The sequence below is a fragment of the Geotrypetes seraphini genome, chromosome 6 (assembly GCF_902459505.1).
Source record: "Geotrypetes seraphini chromosome 6, aGeoSer1.1, whole genome shotgun sequence".
Classification (NCBI taxonomy): domain Eukaryota; kingdom Metazoa; phylum Chordata; class Amphibia; order Gymnophiona; family Dermophiidae; genus Geotrypetes; species Geotrypetes seraphini.
Window position 1 is genome coordinate 230,560,267 of NC_047089.1, and position 19,962 is coordinate 230,580,228.

The following is a 19,962-nucleotide window of genomic DNA, read 5'->3' on the forward strand; positions in this document are numbered from 1 at the left end:
GAGATTATGGGCAGAGGAGTGGCAGGCAGGAGAGATTCAGGGCAGAGCAAGGTGGTGCTTTGGGGCGGTGGGCAGAGAGATGATTTTTTCACTATTTAAAAAAACAAAAACCAAACAGTGTTTGCTCTTTGTCCAGTTAAATAATAATAATAAAAACATTAACAAATGAAGAATTCTCCAAATGACATAGGGAATTAAACAGACTATCATGCTTTGCCCCAAGTACTCCTAAATATTGTTGGGGCAGCAGAGAGCATGGTGTGTAGAGAGCAGGGCGGCAGTGGAGCTGGAGAGTCAGAAAGGACGTTTGCGACTGATCCCCAGCAGTCGCTTCTTGTGTTGATCGGCCAGCCCAGTTGGTTGGTTGATTCTTTAGTGAATCGGGTCCCTGGCTACTTTGCATGCCATGCATGGGCGGATCGGAATCCGATTGGCAGAGAGGCAAGTGAATTGGGCCGGAGTAAAATCGGGTCGCAAAGGAGCCACAAACCGATCGTTGCACGATTGGTTTGCTTAGTGAATCTAGCCCAAAATGACAGATGGACTAAGAATGAAAAAATGAGCTACCAAAAATATGAGTCCTGAGCCAGAAAACTATCAAGCTGGTACAGAAAGCAATGATAAAAGAAACCAATACATACCAACTTGAGGCAACAACAGTCTTAATAAAAGGTGTAAACTGAAAAAAATCAGATTTGTAACCAATGTTCCCTCTAAGCTGAGCGCATGAGCGATCGCTCACTATTTTCATTGGCGTCGCTCATAATTTTTCTCGTGTCGCTCACTATTTTAAGTTGAAAGATGCAGCGGTGGCTCCTCTCAAGATCCCCGACTGCATCGGACTTCCAACGCAGGTGGGGTTCGTGAGAGGAGCCGCTGCAACGTCTTCAGTGGCGTACCAAAGGGGGGATGGGGGGGCAGTCTTAGGGGGGGTGCACAGCTGGCCAGGTCCAGAAAATGATCGATCGCCAAGGCAAAGTGAGTCGATTGCGGAGCCCATCCTGGACCTGGCCGGCTGTGCACTCCCCCTAAGGCTGCCGTCGGAGAGGAAGTTCGGGCCAGCCAATCGCTGCCTGGCTGGGCAGAACTTCCTCTCAGACGGCAGAATTGACGTCGAGGGAATGCTGGTCGGCCTGACGGTGGGAAGCAAAGAGAGCTTGGGGCAGCCGCAGCGGTGGCTTTGGGGCCTGTTTCCCCTGATGGTGGCAGCAGTGGCTTTGTGGAGGGTAGGGAGAAAGAAAGAAAGGGGCAGGCAGGGAGACAGAAGGGAAACAGAAAAAAAGAAAGGGGGCATCAAGAGAAAAAAGAAAGAAAGGGCAGGGAGAGAGGAAGAAAAAGTTAGGGGAGGGAATGAGGTCTGGAGCAGAGGAAGCATACAGGCTGAAAGAAGGGAAGAAAGATTGGATGCACAGTCAGAAGATGAAAATGCAACCAGAGACTCATGAAATCACCAGACAAGGTAGGAAAAATTATTTTATTTTAAATTTAGTGATCAAAATGTGTCTGAATTTATATATGCTGTCTATATTTTGCACTATGGCCCCCTTTTACTAAACCGCAATAGTGTTTTTTAGCGCAGGGAGCCTATGAACGTCGAGAGCAGCGCTGGGCATTTAGCGCAGTTCCCTGCGCTAAAAACTGCTATTGTGGTTTAATAAAAAGGAAGGGGGGTATATTTGTCTTTTTTGTATGATTGTTACTGAGGTGACAATGCATAGAGTCATCTGCTTTGACCTGTTTGAAAAAAAACCCAGAATAGGAATGATAATTAACATTTTCTCAGCGTATAGTGTGCTTTGTGTTTTTTAATTTTATTGTTGGTAGATCATCTTGACTTGGATGGAAGGAGGGATAAAGAAAAAGGACATATGCTGGATGGGGGAAGAAGATAGTTAGTGAGATAGAGGAGGGGTGAAGGAAAGGGGTGGCATGCTGTGGGTAGACATAATGAAAAGAGGGAAACTGAAGACTGCATAGTAAGAAAGAATTTAATTTAAACGGAGGCAGAAAATAAAGAAGGAAGACCAGAGAAGGAAAGGGAAGAGAGAGGGGAGAGCGAGATGCCAGAGAATGGGGAAGGAGACAGAGATATCAGATCTGAGCAGAGGAAATGAGAAGAGAGAGATGCTAAAAACCACAGGGGGGAGGGAAAGAGATGAAAGGAGAAAGATGCCAGACCATGAGGGAACAGAGGGATGATGATGGATGCCAGACCAAAGGGGGGGTGTCTAGAGGAGAGATGGAAGGGGGAGGCATACAGTTTCTGGAAGGGGCATAGAAGGAGAGAAGATGCCATATAGGGAGGGGCAGAGAGATGGCAGACAGTGGATGGAAGGAAGACGGTAACAAGAAGATGAGGAAAGCTGAAACCAGAGAAGACAAAGGTAGAACAAAAAGTTTCTATTTATTTATTGCTTTAGGAGACATATGTCACTGTTTCTGTGGTGTTGCATTGTATGCAGAGTCCAGCTTCTTGCTGGTTCAATTTAACCTTTGTCTGTGAATTTCTATTTTACCCCCCCCCCCCCTTTTACAAAACTGTGGAGCATTTTTTAGCGCCAGCCGTGGTGGTAGCAGCTCTGATGCTCAGAATTCTATGAGCTTCGGAGCTGTTACCACCGTGGCTAAAATCCACACTACAGTTTTGTAAAAGGGGGAGGGGTTAGTTTGTGATGACATATTCCATACTAGGCGAAGGTGTTTTCTGTGTTCTGTGTGTTCGAAAGACATGATTTTCTGTTAGGATTGATGGTGTAGGATTGATCTGTGCTGGTCTGGCTTCTTTAGTTTTACAATGGGTGTATTGATGTACTGCTCACTGCAATATGTAAGATGCTGCCTTTTCCTAGGTACTCATGTGTGACATGTGGCTTGTTACTAAAAATCATGTTTTTCGTACAGAAGGGGGGGGGGTGCCAAAAAATGATGGGCCCCGAGTGTTACATATGCTAGGTACACCACTATATGTAAAGATACCAGAAAGCTGGCGAAGCAAAAACTTTAAGTAAATTGTTATTCTTCTAAGTTTTGAGTATTTAACCCTCCCACAATCTCACGGGCACTCGTCCTCCTCGCCTGCTCATAAATTTGTAGTGTATGTAACTTGTCGCTCATGCATATTTTTTTTTGCACACACCTCATCAATCCTTAGAGGGAACATTGTTTGTAACTAAAAAGTCAATAGTTTCTAAAACAATGAAGGAGAGACAACAAATGGTCAACTCTTATCTGATGACTCTGCAGTATTTTTTCATCACTATGGGTTTGTGCGAGATTGGCAATTTCTGTCATGGTAAGTCTCTTTGTCTACGCCATCTTTGTTCAAGTTTTACAGCATTTTTCATTCTTTACATTTGTGCACTTTTATCCCTGTGCAGATTTTCCTGTCCTGGAGGACCATCAGGCCAATCGGGTTTTCAGGCTAGTCCTAATGAATATGCATGAGAGAGATTTGCATATAATGGAAGTGACAGGCATGAAGTTCTGCTTCATGCATATTCATTAGGGCTATCCTGAAAACCCGATTGGCCTGGTGGTCCTCCAGGACAGGGTTGGGAACCTCTGCTCTACACACACTCTTCGTTTTTTTAATGATATATGAACTTCGGCAGCAGTGTTATGTTGGTAGCCTACTAACTCATTCTCACCATTGCCTTAATTGCTCCTCTTTTCTATATTTCAGTGCGTGCCCATTCCTTTTAACTATTTGGTTATTAGCTCATTTCAACATATTATTTTTACCGGTGCATTGATTTTATTTTGTTGGTCATCTCTTTGTAGTTTTGTGGTTTTTTACTTCCACTCATCTATATAGGACATCAGTATGTTTTATGTAATTTAGGCCCCCTTTTCCGAAGCTGTGTTAGGCTTTTTTTTATCGCCGGCCGCAGCGGTATTCAAGTTGATAATTCCATTCATGTATTTTATGCAAATATTTGTTGTCTCTCCTTCATTGTTTCAGATACTATTGACTTTTTAGTTAAACATCCAATTTTTCTATTTATACCTTTATTAAGACAGTTGTTAACCCAAACTGGTATGTATTTTTTTAGTCATTGCTTTCTGTACCAGCATAATAGTTTTCCAGCTTAGGAATCATATTTTTGATAGCTCATTTTTTCATTCTTAGTCCGCCTATCGTTTTGTCACGTGCACATTTTATCACAGACATTTATTAAATACTAGTGTTTAAGCCCATTACATTAACGGGTGCTAGAATAGATTAGTCTGATCCAGTATGGCTATTCTTCTTATGTCTTACCCCCATATTCAGGCTCCCATTTCCCCTTTTACCTTCCCTATTTCCACCTTTTTTCACCTCCATAGAAGTCCCTCTCCATTCCCCCTTTCCCCACCTTCACTTATTCTTCCAGCTCCTATCTTCAGCCCCTTTCTCTCACATGCCCCCTTTTTAGCCCACAGCTTCTGTCCCAGTCCTTTTCTCTCACATGTTCCCTTTTGTAGCCCCCTTCTCCCACCTCCCCCTTTTTTTCATCCCCAGTTCTCTCTTTTCACACATTCCTTTTTTTATAGCCCCCAACCCTAACAGACAGCAATCCTGGCTGGGAAACCACATAAATAAAGCCAGACAGACCTACAACACATTCCGAAAATCAATTAAAACCGTTCTATTTGACAAATTCCTTGCTTAATCAGATGACCTCTCTTAGATATTCTTTCCCCTTTCAACCCCAATGTATTATGTAACATCTTTCTTCTCTCATATATTCTTTCCCCATGCTTCTCCAATTTACTATGTAACATCCTTCTTCTTGCATTTTGTAATTCGCTGATTGTCCAGCCTTCTTTCTATGTGAACCGCCTAGAAGTCAGTTTGACTATGGTGGTATAGAAAAATAAAGTTATTATTATTATTAACCCCCTTCTCATACCTGCTCTTCCAGCTCTCAGTTCTAGCCCCAGTCTCCTTATGACACCTGTCTTTCTTTTCAGCCCCCCAATCCAGACCCAGACTCCTTCTCTCACAACTCACCTTTTGCAGTCCCAAGCTCCATCCCTCTCCTCCAAGCTGTCTTCTTTAAACAGCCTCCTACACCAGGTCTCTTTTCCCAAGAACCCCCCCTTTAAAGCCTCCTTTATCACATGGCCCCTTTTTTCAGTCCCAGCTCCAAACCCCTTTTTAGCACTCCCCAGCCCATTTCTCCCATCTTTTCCCTTTCAGCCTCTTGCCCCAGCCTCCTTTTCTCACATGTCCCTTTTGCAGCCCCCTTCTCCCACTTACCCTTTTTTTCAGCCCCTAGTTCCCTTCTCCTATTTTCTCATTTTGCCTCTGAAGTATGGCTAGGACCCTAGTCCAATGAAATCAGTTCCCATTCGCTCTGGAATACCGACAGCATATCGTGCGCTGAGACGCTTCCCTGCTCGGTGGTTCTATTGTACTGCGCATGTGTTTTAATGTGGCACGGAGTTTCAATCAAAGTTCGCATGCGCTAACTAAGGTATTATTATTATAGATACTAAATAAAGTTTTTACTCTTTCATATTCAGCATCACTCATTTTTTGGCGGCACATTTATTCATCTTTTCATTTTAAATCCACCTGTTTTGTCACTTATACACATCTTATTACAGATGTTTATTCAATTTATTTAATACACGCATTCTCACACATTCACAATTCTGTTATTTCAGTCAGATCATGTTTTCTTCACATCACATTTACTAATTATTTTTCACTCCACACATTTTCTCACATTCACCTTTAACTCTCACATATGTTCATTCATATATACATTATTTATAGAACCCCTGAAGAAGACTTTTCAGCTGAAACATGGACTGTGTTGGTTCTGCACCCTACATGGGTTTACACCTTACATTGATTGTGACTTGTCTCTTCATCATTTGCATCACTTGCACATGTATTAGATTTTAGCCCCTTCACTGAGATTTTATAATACACATTAATAAACTTTATACTTTTTTTTTTTTTTTATTAAGAACATCGCCACAGTGTGTGTTTTCCGTTTAAATATACACAAACATATCAAGATATGCTTGGAAATTCTTTATAATTGGGTTGGTGGTGCCCAACATGTGTAGGACAATTTCTACATCTATGTACTTAGCAGTATTTGATTTCATACTGCCTCATTAAATGTTCTTTTCATCCTGCTAGACCAGTCAGACCAACAGGTTATGCCACCTTACCTAGATGTCTCAATCTGTCCTTCTTTTTCTAGAAAAAATAAATAGAACCAAGGGAGGCTGTTAAATAAATCTATATCCACATAACACAACCTCAAGAATATAGGATAACAAGTCCAAGTGTTACTCTTAAGGGAGAAAAGACCTCAGTGTCTAATAGGGAAAATCAAAGCAACCCATATAGACAGGCTAGTTGCAAATATCACTTGCAGCCAGCAGACACATCCTCGGTCAAAAACTCCCAAAAAGTTGAGGACACAATTTCACAGTGAATTTCAACAGTCTTAATTCTAAGTCTCAAAAAGTTTTCAAAAAAACACTTATCTGAAAATTGTTGTCTTCTCAATCAAATTGCAAACACAAGAACGTGATCTTGGAGCTTGGAAGCAGGAGAAAATCACTCCATAGGAGACAAACTCAGAGCATAGCAGCTACTAAATATCACCACTAGCATAATCCAACAGGGATTCTTCAGGGATTTGAGCATCGATTCACGCTTCAATTTCTGTCAAATTTCTGACAGAAATTGAAGCAGGTGAAACAGTGCTCAAATCCCTGAAGAAGCGCACCAGCGAAACAGGGAACCCTGTTGGATTATGCTAGTGGTGATATTTAGTAGCTGCTATGCTCTGAGTTTGTCTCCTATGGAGTGATTTTCTCCTGCTTCCAAGCTCCAGGATCACGTCCTTGTGCTTGCAATTTGATTGAGAAGACAACAATTTTCAGATAAGTGTTTTTTTGAAAACTTTTTGAGACTTAGAATTAAGACTGTTGAAATTCACTGTGAAATTGTGTCCTCAACTTTTTGGGAGTTTTTGACCGAGGATGTGTCTGCTGGCTGCAAGTGATATTTGCAACTAGCCTGTCTATATGGGTTGCTTTGATTTTCCCTATTAGACACTGAGGTCTTTTCTCCCTTAAGAGTAACACTTGGACTTGTTATCCTATATTCTTGAGGTTGTGTTATGTGGATATAGACTTCTTTTTCTAGATACATCAAGATTAGGAGTAGACTGTTTTTTCTAAGGTCAACATGCAGAAATATTTCTTCCAAAATACCTTAGATAAATTCTTCTATAATAACATATAGCAACTCGCAGACCTCAGCAGTGTTACTGTGTGAAAATCAAGTTTCAATACACACAGTATTTATACACCAAAATCATCATCGGTGAAAAGGTTTTCTAAATATTTTGAAGAAGTGCTTCTCCTTCTCTCTCTCTCTCTCAATCTCCATCTAAATCTATATCTAGACATCTTAAAAAATATAAGTACTCATCTTAGTGTGCAAAAACGCGGCTTGGAGGTGCATATTCCGACATAGGACTATATTTCGCCAAACAGCTGTATCAAGGAATCCCACTACAAATAGTTATCATTAGAAAAATAATCCTTATATATTTTCTATCTAAATTCAGTTATTCAAAAGGTTCATCAGAAAAGTTTTAACTACTCACGATAGAACTAAGAAGTTTAACTAACTTTTCAGTCGGCCGGAGCAATGTCTCCCGCATTTCGAAGTTCATGCAGGGAAACATGGCTGCGGCTTCTTCCTATTTAAACACATTCAAAATAGCGTAATGAGGTAAATATCTTTACGTATCCAATCAGGAGGGAAAACCCCTCTAATGAAGTGGAAGGACATTACTCTCCCTTTAAACCAGGGGTGTTCAACCTGCGGCCCCGTGAAGTATTTTGTGCAGCCCCGGTCGAGGGCGATGCAGTATTTTCCTCTGCTGCCCCTGGGTGTTTACCGTCTTGCCGGCTCCCTCCTCTGTCTTGCTGCAGCATTTGCGTGTTTGTGCGGCCCCAGAAACATTTTTTTTGGCCAGTGCAGCCCAAGGAAGCCAAAAGGTTGGACACCCCTGCTTTAAACTAGTGTCATCCATTCCAATTCATTGTTCAGGCCCCTAGGTTTCACCGAATCAAGTGTAAAAATCCATTTTTGTTCCTTGAAGTTAAGTTTCTCTGCTATATTTCCTCCCTCCCACCCGATCTTCACCTGATCTATAACTCGCCAGTTTATATCAGTTATCTTATGTTTCTTCTCTTGCCAGTGTTGTACCAGGGGGGCTTCTATGCTCCCCATATTAATTTTAGACTTATGTTCTGTCAGGCAAACTGATATTTTTCTACTTGTGCGACCCACATGAAGAAGATCGCATGGGCATTTTATTAAGTAAATTACAAAAGTGCTAGCACATGATATAGAAAGAGTAGCATAATATACTCTTTTCGTCCTAGGATCTACCCAAGAGGGGCCAGTCATGGTCTGAGTGCACCACTGACATTGTCCACATTCATTATGAGTGTGCACTATATCTTGGTCTGATTTAATCTCAAATTTATATATAACCAGCATTTCACCTATCATTCTTCCCCTTTTATAAGACACCATAGGAGGCGACTGAAACAGTGAACTTAATTGTAGCACTCCCCAATGTTTCTTTAAGATCTTAAAGAAAGCGCTACTTAAGTCTGAAAATGGCAGTACACATATGAGATCCTGCTCTTGTTGTTGATTCTGCTTTTCTTGAATTAATAAGGTTCGATTTGCATATTTTGCTCTCAGATATGCTTTCCTAATAGCCTTAATAGGATAGCCCCGTTCTTTAAAATGTATAGTCGGAGTTTTCGCCTGAACTTCATATTCTGCTATATCTGTACGTAGACCATGAAAAATCCTAAAATCACTGTTTTTTAAACTTTGGTAAGTGTAAAAATATATCGTGATTTTGGTACAAATTTTATAGCAGCTGCCATCTTGGATTTTTAGCGATCTTTTTTTCAAAAGCTCCCTGCTTTTTCAAAACTGCAATTTTTGCCTCAAAACTTATTAGAATGTAGTCCTTGGGTTCTCCTGATGTGAATTCTTGCCAGGATTGCACAAATTTAGCACCTCAAGAGCATTCTTGCATCACGTAGCATGCCCAGGAAGTGGCGGCATCATCCAGCTTAGCCTCTCCCCTGTTGAAGTAGGTGACCAAACACTTGGCTAGCCCAATGGGGTAGTCTTCTTTATTTTGGGGATTGGCACTGCTACTAATTCTGTGCGCCTGGCTGCAGATCCTTTGTAGCCTAAGAAATGTAGTTAAGTCATCAAAGGGTGACTCTATATCCCAGGAGCTGGAGGCTTTCTCTGAATTTATGAATCATTTGTGGAATAAGTTTCATAGCCGACATTCTTCCTCTGCACAGTCTCGCTCTGCCTCAGGTACATCTTTTAGTGGTGTAGCTTCTATGGACACGTCCACCTCTCAGTCAACTGTGTTTCCTGCACTGCCTGATCCTGATCTGTGGGATCCTGATGATGATGACCAGCTTGCTGACCCCTTATTTACAGTGTCGCCGGCAGCCTCAGGGCAATGGGTCCTAGGGCGCCAGTGGCAAGAGAAAACTTGTGAGCTGCTGCAGGCAGCACAAGGAAGAAAAAAAAAAAGGTTAATAGAAGTGAACACCGCCACACCAGGTAGGTATTGTATTAAGCAATTACTGGGTTTATTCTTCAAACAAAACATTCAAACCATCTTGTTTGTTTCAAGTTCAATCAGTTTCATATCAAAAAGAAAACAATCTTGTCAGGATGTTTCAGATATAAAATATAGTCCCAAAACAAACAAAATTCACTGCTAAACAGTCTCTGGGTTAATGTCAGTCAATAAAGTTCAAAAACATATACCGGTAATTCAAGCTTTCCCAAAGCTGTTGTTGGCTCTCCAGCCGATTAATAGCTCACACTTTCAAAGCTTCAAAAAAAACCAACAAAAAAACAAACGGTCTTTTGGGCTGATATCCTCAGCCTGTACTAGTGCTAAGGCACTGGGCCCCAGCAGCTGATGTGCTGGCCAGGGAGTATGTTCTGCATAGTCACAATTCGCCAGTCATAGGCCCTCTATCCCACCACAAAAAACGCGGAGCATTCCCTACTTCCTGGTAACAGCCCTTCCCCCACCCAGGGGAAAGAAAAAAAACCCCAAAATTCAAAAGTTCTTTTTCAGTTCTTAGAGGCGCCTCCAAGCACCACAAAAAAAACCTTCAGTCAACTTAGTTAAGCAATGTTTCAGTTAAACATTTAGGCAGTTTAAACTACTTGCCTTCAGTTCAGCAAACCTCCATTGGCAGGACTCTATTCTGTGGCTCAGCATAAGGCTCCAGCTCCATGTCCTGGAAATCTTGAGGCATGAAGTTGGGTGACTCCAAACCAGCCTCAGTCAGCTCCATACTTTCCAGCTGTTCTCTGCCATTCAGAGCTCTCAGCCCTCTCTGTCTTTCCTGTTGCTCCTTTCCCTTCTCCCTCTCTAGCTGTTCTGCTCTTTGATGTAATAGCCTGAAGCCACGCCCCAAACCCTCAGGTGAAAAGGTTTTCTGGCTGTTTCTACTTCCAGCTTGCAGGTGACTGCTGGGAGCTAAACTAGAGCTGTGTGGGGGTTGGGAAACCTGCAAATCTGCTCTCCTGCTCCCTCTAGGGGCCAAAGAAGGAAAGTCATCAAAATGTTCAGTTTGAGGTTTAAATTGAGCTGTTTGTGGAGTGTCTACTCTTGAGCTGTGCATTGCTCTGGGGACACGCCTAGCAGACATAGGCAGAATACCACAACAGGCACAGCTCTTTCCGGGACAGGAGATCAGGGCCTATGTGCTAGATCTCCAGATCCCTCTGGAGTTTTGGAACCTGGGGATGATCCCATGGTTCTGCATTTGTTTAAGTCTATGGCTTTGCTTGATCTTATGTGGTCCTCCAAAGACTTTGTGATGCAGCTTCTTTAGGCATAAAAGCTGCTTTGGCAGCGTCCTTTGTCACACGCACCTATCTCTCGACTGCGCACGCTGCAGAGTGAGGCTGTGGATTAGAGAATGACACGGGGACAAATTTTTCCCCATCTCCACAGGAACTAATTTTCCTGTCCCGGAGAGTTCTTTTCCTGTTCCTGCCCTGTTCCTGCAAGCTCTGTCCTCATCTGCACAAGCGTCAAACACTTTAAAATCTTAAGTGTTTGAGGCTTGTGTAGTTAAGGCAGAGCTTACAGAAATGAGACAGGGACAGCGACAAAACTCGGAATGGAATGAGGAAATTGAATTCTCTACTGAGGATCCTCCTCCTCAATGTCTTTTGGCTGGGTCAGATTATGTTGCTGAGACATTATATGTTTTGGCAAAGGTTTTAGCATACTTCATTTCTGCCCACAGGATGCTCTGGATCAGACAATGATGGTGATTCTATTTCCAAGGCTACTTTAGCTAGATTTCCCTTTAAGGGGCAATTAATGTTTGGCAAGGGCCTGGATGACCTCATGAATTCTGTGATGGAGCCTCGCCCTAAGACCCTGCCTGACAACAGATCCAGGACTTCTAGAGGTTTTGGTAGCTTAATTTTTGTGGTTCACACAGCAATCCTGAACATATGCAAGTTCCACATCACAGAGATTTTCCCAGGGCTCCCGGTCCTCTATATACACGTTTGCCAAGTTTTATAGAGTGATGTGGCAGTCCTCGCTTTTACGGGCCGGCGCAGCAAGCCCACCCTAGCTTTTTGGGAATTGCTTTTGTACGTGTCGTCTGTCTAGAATATGTCGCCTATTGTACTGGAAAAAGAGATTATGTACTTAACCTGGTAAGCTCTTTTCCAGTAGATAGGTGAGACATTCTAAACTTCTGCCCTGTCCTTCCTGCACCTCTCTACTGTCTCAATCTGTGTATGCTTCTCCAAGTTGTTTCTTAGATGCCTGTCAGCCCTTGGGAGCTGGGAAGAATAATGTATGTATGTTACTTTTTTCTGTGCGAGTAGTTTCTAAGCTCCTTTGAAGACTTAGTTGGCTGTTTGCAGATGATGTTCTAATATTAATTCTTGAACAGAACGGTTGTGATTGCCATGGGTGTCTCTACTTCATGTTGATTTTGGTGGCTCTTAGTGCTTGGGTACTAACTGTAGGTGGAGCTAGGGAACACAGTGAAGTACAGCAGAGGCACAGAGAAAAGTGGATTCCTTCTGCAGATGACACTACCATCTTTCTAGAATGTCTCGTCTATCTACTGGAAAAGAGCTTACTAGGGTAAGTACATAATCTTATTTTTTTACAGTATTAAACTCTCAAAAACTTTCATTTCCTGTCTGAGTCATTCTCTTAGATGATTCTGGTGAAGTAGGAGGTGCTGTATGGTGACCTTTGGGGCACCCAGCTTATGGGACAGCTGTACTGACTTCTGCAAGGGTATTTGAACAAATTTCTGTACCTCCCTAGAGGAGAGGTCTTAGTAATAGCAGTATTTCTGCACAGGCAGGGCGTTCAGGCTCCCTTGGACTTTCCAGACTGGTGCTTACCACCGAGGAGAGGTGGACTGGAGGCCCACTATGTGGGGTAGATTGTTTAGGGACAATGGTCCCCATGGAAGTCATTCTGTTCTTCAGTCTTTTTTGGAGGACAAGGCCATCTGCTTAGTGGTGCTGCATTTTTAGCTGCTTCTGCAGGGAAAGCAGTGAAAGAGTTATTTTAAGAAGCAAAGCAGGACCAAGAATGCTGCAGTGGCACAAGAAATAGGACTGATTGCGCCTGGGTAGACCACCTTCTAGTGGTGCTCTTGGTGGCCCACATTGTTGGAGTGGATAATGTGCAGGATCCAGGAAACTGTCTTTCAGCCTCTGGTGAAGCATTAGGTCCCCCCTCCTTTTTGACTGATGGCCTCCTGATGAAACACAGTGTCCACAATTCTCCAGCTACAGTAGAGAGTGGGACTACTATATACTCAGATCAGTGTCTAGTTGTCAAAGGGCTGGTACTGAAAATTTGGATCCCTTGTGGCTTACAGCTTGACCCTTGAGAGGTGGCACTAGAAAAGGGTAGGATATTCATCCTCTATCATAATCTTGCACCCAATTTTCAGGTCTTCTATCTCATTGGTCATATCTAGTGGGCCTATGAGATCTGGTTTGTGGACCAAGACCTATCTCTTGAGGGCAAGTCTGCACACAACATTCTGCTTTTTTTTTGTTTGTTTGTTTTTTTGCTGTAAGGTCTTGACCAGGGATTATCTCTGAACTCCCTGAAGGTTCACGTGACAATCCTCTTATGCTTCTAAGTCAGAATTAATAACCTCTCCCTGATGGTACAGACAGTTGAATCACATGCTGCAGGCAGTTAAACAAATATGGCTGCTGGTTTGGGGGCTTTTGTTTCCTTGTGACCACAGTTTGATTCTGATGGCTCTAGATATTGCCCTTTGAGCCTTTGAAGCATGCCACACTGAAAGACTTGTCCCCGAAGACAGCCTTTTTGGTTGCTATTTGCTGGTGTCCGAGCTGCAGGCCCTTTCTTGTAGAGATCCTTATCTGTGGTTTCAGATGATTCCTGTTTCCATTCAAATAGTGCCTGACTCAAGCAATTGTGTTCCCAGCATTTATGAAGACAGTGAAATCCAGCTTCAGCCTACACTCTTTATAAGCTGAATGCCTGCAGAGTACTTACCTGAAGGCAACTAATTCCTTTTGGAAGATGGACAAACTTTTTGTTTTATTTCGGGCCCTGTAAAAGTTAGGTGGTCTTGAAATCTTTGCATGCTTATTCGGATAAAGCAGCAATAGACTCAGCTTATACTCTCAGCCATAAAGTCTTCCAATTGGGTTGAGAGCCCATTCTATAAGAACTCAGGTGACTTCCTGGATGGAAGTCCTGATGATATTTGCAGAGTGGCAACATGGTTGTTCTTGCATTCTTTTGTAAAACATTATAAGATTGATGTTCAGGCAGACTTTTACAGGGCCTTGTCTTCCACCCTGAGGGATAAAGCTTTAGTACATCTTGTCAGTCTGGTCTAACAGTATGAAAAGGAAGGTGATATTTGTTCTTAACAAATAATTTCTTTCCCTTGCTAGATCAATCCAGGTCCCAGATGGCAAGATTTTATTACCAAGATTTTGATACTCTTCTAGTATGGCTGTTAGCAAAACCAGCATCTAAGTCAGGGGTGTCAAAGTCCCTCCTTGAGGGCTGCAATCCAGTCGGGTTTTTAGGATTTCCCTCATGAATATGCATGAGATCTATTTGCATGCACTGCTTTTGTGGTATGGTAACAGATCTCATGCATATTCATTGGGGGAAATCCTGAAAACCCGATTGGATTGTGGCCCTCAAGGAAGGACTTTGACACCCCTGATCTTAGTGCTATACGGTATACTGTGATTACTTCTGTGTATGGAAGCAATGTTCTGTTAATGTTGGTTAGAAATAGAAATGATGGAGTATTAACAAGAAACTTGCTTTGTATATTTTGCTTTATAATTGGCCCACCATCTTTGATACTTTTACAAGATTAAGATTTGTGCATCAAGAATTTTAGCACCTAATATAGGCGTGTGCTAGAACATAATCATGTCGGCTTTTAGTATATTTTTTTAAAGTTATTTATGTATATCTGCTGATAATCATTTGATATTTTTATTTGTTGGAAAATTATTTTTATTGAGCAATCAACAGAAAAAACAATGCAAGGAGACAAAATGTGCAGCCAAGCGTATTCAAATCAATCCCCCCCCCCTACTCAAAGGTCCCTATCTCCACCAGATATAGGAAAAGAAGAACATCCGGAAGCTGTATTTTTATTTATTAAATTGTGTTAACATTGGGCACAGTTTTACTTTTTTTCCCACTGATTTTGGTTTATTCTTGAGAATCTTCTCTTTCTCCACACATAGTACAGAATAATAATAATAATTTATTAATATATACCGCCAAAGCCATAATAATTTGAGGCGGTTTACAAGAAGTACTGGACAATCGGGGAATAAAACACCATATAAAATCGCCAGTGCGTACATACAATATGAAAGTAAAAACAGTAAAACCTTAACTTACAAATCGACTTAAATAATTTTTTTTTTTACTAATTTTCTAAAACTGAAGTAGGATGAGGAATGCATAATGATATTACCCAACCATTCATTTAATTTACCTGCCTGGAAAGCAAGAGTTCTATCCAAGAATCTTTTATATCGACAGGCCTTTATTGTAGGATAAGTGAACATATGAATTCTACGAGTAGGCCTGTTAGAACAGTTCAGTTTAAAATGAGAGACCAAATACGTAGGGGCTAACCCAAATATTGATTTAAAACAAAGACACATTTGTTGGTAATGCTGTTCTTGTACATTTCTCCTTTACCACAATGTCCAGTTTTCTTATAACGAGCTTTTATCTGGAGAAGGGACATAATCCAAGTATTCACAACTTATTCATGCTCTAAAATTCTGTCAGAAGTCAAGATTCCAATATTTTATGTAAGAAGTTCTAAGGTTTAGAAGATTAGCATCTCGGTGAACCTGTAACTTGGCCCTGATAAGCATGAGCTAAAGAAGCAGCTAAAAAAGATATTGGACAAAGCTTGAATCTTGTCCCAGGTGAATAACCTTATACACCCTTATACCAAACAGTCTAGGGAGCTCAAGGACATAGAACGTGGAGAGCACTATTCATGTCACAAGAAACCTGCAGGCTGTATGTATTCTCTTGTAAAAATAGCTAGGTTTATTAAATCATCTCTGAATCTTGGAAAATACAACTCCCAACCTTCATCAGCATCTAAATAATACAATAAAGTTGACATGCCATGTAATTGCAGTCTAAAAGATTGTTCTGCTACATTATGTTGACAAGTATCCAAAACATTTACGTGCAGATGTAAAACAGAAACACCCAGCTCTTGAATTTCTAGAGCGAGCGAGCCAAGGCTGGAATCTGGGCTGCTGGCATGAATTTTCATTGAAGATTTTACTGACTTAGAAAATTACTTCTGCCTCTGATGATTGGGAAGAAAGTAGTTGAACACCAGCTGCAGAGGTGTTTTTCTCATGCATTTGAGTATTTTAAAGATATTTTTTGTTCCTATTTTGTACTGTCTAGACATGCTTAAAACTGTAATTGAAATGCTTCCTGACATCCTGTGGTCCTTTCTATATAGATGTGCCAGTAGCTTTATGATACTACTCTAGCATCCCAAATTTAGCTGGGACATGAGTGTATTATGTGATGAATGCATAATTAATACAGGCCATTAATTATGCTGTCACAGAGTGTGAGAAACATGAGACCTAATCAGTTTTTGGTTTTTTCCCTTCCTCAAGCTTTACCAATCATTCCTATTTCTTGGGGAGTGAGAAGGGTATCGGGCTAAAAGGATGGCAATAGCTTGCTCCCCCCCAATCCCCTGGCTGTCCCTTTGACGGATAGCTATTCTTTATTAGTCCTGTAAAGTCTTCAAGTGAAAAGATGCCTCTGAACTCACTTTCTCTGCCCCTTTATCTGTACAAAGCTGTACAATTAAGTGTATTACTAAAACCTTAAAGTATTTCTAAGGACTTGATAATATTATGTTGTTTTTGATGTGGTTTTTTTAGGTACATATTAACAAACTAATCACGACTGCACTATGGCTCAGTTTGCAACACCATTCGGGGGTAAGTTTGGGTTTTGTTTTTAAAGTAGGACATTTGCTTTCACATTTTCAAAACATTAAACTGCATTAGCAGCCATCTGTGGTGCGTTTAACATGTACGACTGTCTAGTTTTTAAAAATTGTTCCTGTTTGTATACAGGCTTGCATTCTTCAGGTTCAGGCCTCTTTTTAATTTAGTGTTGGTGTTACAGTGAAGAACAAAAGAATAGCCCTACATGGACAAACCAGTTGTCCATCTAGCCCAATATCCTGTTACCTCAGTGGCCAATCCAGATCACAAGTACCTGTCAGAAACCCAAATAGTAGCAACATTCCATGCTACCAATCCCAGTTGATTCTATGTTACTCATATCTATTAACAACTCTTCTGTTAAAGCAGTTGTTCAGTTTCCCCTTAAACCATGATAGCAAGGTTTGGGCTAATGGCCACTCTTGGACTTACAATATTGTTCTTAGGGGTGTAGATCAGTGTTCTTCAACCGCCGGTCTGTAGACTGGTGTCAGTCTGCAGAAATTTTTGCCGGTCCACAGGGCTGGCACGTCCATCGGGCCCAAGACAGCGTTCTTCAGCCACCGGTCCACGATACGATCAACGCGGCGTCTTCGGGCCGGCTCCTTGAGTGCTGCAGTGCACAAAGCCGTGGGATAAGGCTCCTATGCGCGGCCTGCGCCTGAACCGGAAGCCTTCTCTCTGATGTCGCAACGTCAGAGGAAAGGTTTCCAGATGATGCGCAGGATGCATGCGAGGAGCCGCTGCCCACAGCTTTGTACAATGCAGCACTCAGGGAGCCGGCCCGAAGATGCTGCGCTGATCGCACAGTGGACCGGCCCAAAGATAACACCGGGGGGGAGGCCAGAAGGCAAGGCACATGGAGGGAGAGAGACAACAATGGTAGGGGAAATGCTTTTATTTTTTTTATTTAGTGATTGATTTAAGAACATAAGAAATGCCTCTGCTGGGTCAGACCCGAGGTCCATCGTACCCAGCAGTCCGCTCACGCGATGGCCCAACAGATCCAGGACCTGTGCAGTAATCCTCTATCTATACCCCTCTATCCCCTTTTCCAGTAGGAAATTGTCCAATCCTTTCTTAAACCCCAGTACCGTACTCTGCCCTATCACATCCTCTGGAAGTGCATTCCAGGTGTCCACCACACATTGGGTAAAAAAGAACTTCCTAGTATTTGTTTTGAATCTGTCCCCTATCAACTTTTCCGAGTGCCCTCTTGTTCTTTTATTTTTTGAAAGTTTGAAGAATCTGTCCCTCTCTACTCTCTCTATGCCCTTCATGATCTTATAAGTCTCTACAGTGTTCTCCCCAGGGCTTTTTAACCGGGCGGTCTGCCCAGCTAATTTAGATTACCGCCCAGCTGTCATCTATCAGGAATCCTGCTGTTGCAGCCGCTCAACATAAAAAAATTCCCCCCAAATACCATCTCTCACCGGCTTGGAGATGCGAACTCATGCTTCGGGGCTCTAAGGTATGTGTGCCGGATTCCCTCCCAAACCGGAAGTTACGTCCCGGGGGGGGGGGGGGAAGAAGAGAAGGGAAACCGGCACGCACACCTTAGAGCCCCGAAGCATGAGTTCGCTACGGGCTAAGGCAGGAGACAGGCAGGAAACTGGTTAGCGACGGATGGAAACTTACAACTTGCTTTGGGCCTTTCTCGCTGCCGGGTCCTGCCTACTTTCTGTTTCCGCGAAGGCAGGACCCGGCAACGAGGAAGGCCCGAAGCAAGTTGTAAGTTTTCATCCTTGCTGACCTATGCCTATTGACGCAAAAAAAGTCACGGTGCAAGGGAAGCCTCCCCTTCTCTCGCTTGGAAACTTCACCGCAGCGCAGGATGCCTATGGTGCAGGACAGGACACTGAACAAATCAGACCTCGCACTCTCTACCACACTGTCCCACACCTACGTTGTAGCGAACAAGGAATCTTGGGGAGCTCGAGTAGGTGAGTCATTGTGCGAGGGGGTTGCCGGTAGTAGAAGTCAGGTGGACTAGTCTGGCCTTGTACTTATAGGGGTGTGAGTGACATCTTACTCCATGATTGATATGACTGGTTACTAGGTTTCAAAGGGCCAAAATTCATTTGTGGATATGTTTTGATATTATTTTATATTTAGTAATTTGTTACTGGAAAAAATATGCAGGTACAGTAGTACTGTGGTATTTTTTTCCCCCCAGGATTTGAAGTTACTGTAAAGTTATTTAAAGTTTGTTTAGCTCTTGTTAGCATAGTAATTGTGAATCATTTCTAACCAAAATTTGTATGTCTACTCAGTAAACAGGGATGTTCAAGATGCTGAGTGCACAAAAAAAAAAAAAAAAAAGAGGAAGAGAAAACTTAAAAAATGGTGAACTTGTGTCATATGAATATAAAGGAGTGAAAAAGCTAATATAAGGGGCCTGTATGCAAAAACTTAAATAGCTACGTGTAGAAAATAGCTCCGTTTGCATCTTGGAGATAAGAATTTTTAAAATTGAAAATGCAAAATTATGCCAAAATTTCTGGGATGTGGTCATTCGTCCCCCTTCCTCCCAGCAGGTCTACCATCTCTCCTCCCACCTAGGTCCAGTCAGCGGAATGCTTTTTTATTTGGGGGGCCCAAAAGCACTGCCCAGGCTCCACCCCAGACCCAGCCGCCATACTAATAATAGTACTAATTGTAAATGCCATTTCTTCTATTCATTTTTCACATACACACAATATAATCTTATTAATAGTACATAATGGTAACCACAAAATTAAACTACACAAAGCACACTGTTATATCTCCCCACCTTGCACAGCATTTCTTCCTTTCTCCTCCACCCCCATGTGCTATGTCCACCATCTCTCTCTCATTCCTTCCCTTGCTGCAAAGGAAGTGAGGAAAGAAAGATAGAGGGATCCAGGATATATCGCTCCAATTCCTTCTACTGCCACATCCAACATTTCTCCCTCTCTCATCCCCCCCGGACTGTGTGCAGCATCTTTTACCCCAGTCCACCAGCCCCATGCCCAACATTTCTCCTTCTGTTACCCCTCTCCAGAACCATGCGACATCTCTTCCTCCATTCCTTCCACCACCAGGTCCAACATTCTTCCCACTGTTCCCTCTCCAACACCACATCCAACATTTCTCCCTCTCATCTTTCTTTACCTTACTCCTCTCCCATAAACATGTCCAACAATTCTCTTCCTATGCCCAACATTCTCCTCTTTCTTCCTTTCCCCATGTACACCATTTCTTTCCCTCACACCCATGCTCAACAATTTTCCCTTTCTATTCCCTCCTCCACCTCAGCATCTCTTTCCTTCTATCCTTCCATGCTATGTTCCAAGTTCATGCCCCTTCCCTCCCTTCCTTCT

The 19,962-nt window shown here is 42.3% G+C and overlaps 1 protein-coding gene across 2 annotated transcripts in view; it reads left to right on the top strand.

Annotated features, from left to right (window-relative positions):
- Positions 1–19,962, top strand: part of ITSN1 (intersectin 1) — a 412,894-nt gene that overhangs the window by 35,621 nt on the left and 357,311 nt on the right. For both annotated transcript variants that reach the window (XM_033949572.1, XM_033949571.1), the window contains exon 3: positions 16,550–16,609. In XM_033949572.1, the coding sequence (XP_033805463.1) occupies positions 16,582–16,609 (28 nt within the window). In that variant the 5' untranslated portion in view covers positions 16,550–16,581. The remainder of the gene's footprint in view (positions 1–16,549; positions 16,610–19,962) is intronic.